The 605-nt window shown below is 64.0% G+C and overlaps 1 protein-coding gene across 1 annotated transcript in view; it reads right to left on the bottom strand.

The window, feature by feature from the left end:
- Nucleotides 1-58: 58 nt before the first annotated feature.
- STARD7 (StAR-related lipid transfer (START) domain containing 7) overlaps nucleotides 59-605 on the bottom strand; it is a 9,930-nt gene continuing 9,383 nt past the window's right edge. Inside the window, exon 8 of the mRNA XM_009883878.1 lies at nucleotides 59-249. Within this exon, the coding sequence (XP_009882180.1) occupies nucleotides 59-249 (191 nt within the window). The remainder of the gene's footprint in view (nucleotides 250-605) is intronic.

Here is a 605-nt window from a genome sequence, read left to right as displayed (position 1 = left end):
AGGCGGCCCAGGTCCCTCTCCGGCTCCGTATCCCGCGGGGGAGCGGCGGTTGAGCTCCTCAGGCGTATTCCAGCTGCGCGGGGCTGCGCGTCCCGTCGCTCTTGTGCTCCGCTGTGGCCATATTCGCCTTCCCCTCGCCGCCGCCGCAGCTCTCCAGGGGTTTGGCAGACATATAGTCCCGCACTTCGATCTCCATTTTTTTGGCTTTCAAAGCCGCCGTGTGGAGTTTTTCCAGGAAATCCGGCATACCTGGTGGGAAGAAGATCCCAGAGTGGTGAGGGTGGGAAGGTCCCTCTGGAGCTCCCCCAGTGCCACCCCCGCCAGAGCAGGGGCACCTCCAGCAGTGGCACAGGACGGCGTCCAGGCGGGTTTGGGATGGCTCCAGAGGGGGAGACTCCCCCACCTCTCTGGGCAGCCTGTGCCACTGCTCTGCCGCCCTCACAGCAGAGAAGGCCCTCCTCAGGTGGAGATGGAACTGCCCATGGTCACCTTTGTGCCCGTTCCCTCTTGTCCTGTCACTGGGCACCGCTGGAAACAGACTGTTCCCACCCCCCGGCACCCTCCCTTGAAGGAGTGATCAGCGTTGAGAAGATCCCCCTCAGTCT

The sequence above is a fragment of the Charadrius vociferus genome, unplaced genomic scaffold (genome assembly GCF_000708025.1).
Source record: "Charadrius vociferus isolate BGI_N301 unplaced genomic scaffold, ASM70802v2 scaffold1894, whole genome shotgun sequence".
Taxonomy (NCBI): Eukaryota; Metazoa; Chordata; class Aves; order Charadriiformes; family Charadriidae; genus Charadrius; species Charadrius vociferus.
Note: the sequence above shows the minus strand (reverse complement) of the source record. Positions and strands in the feature narration are given on the sequence as shown.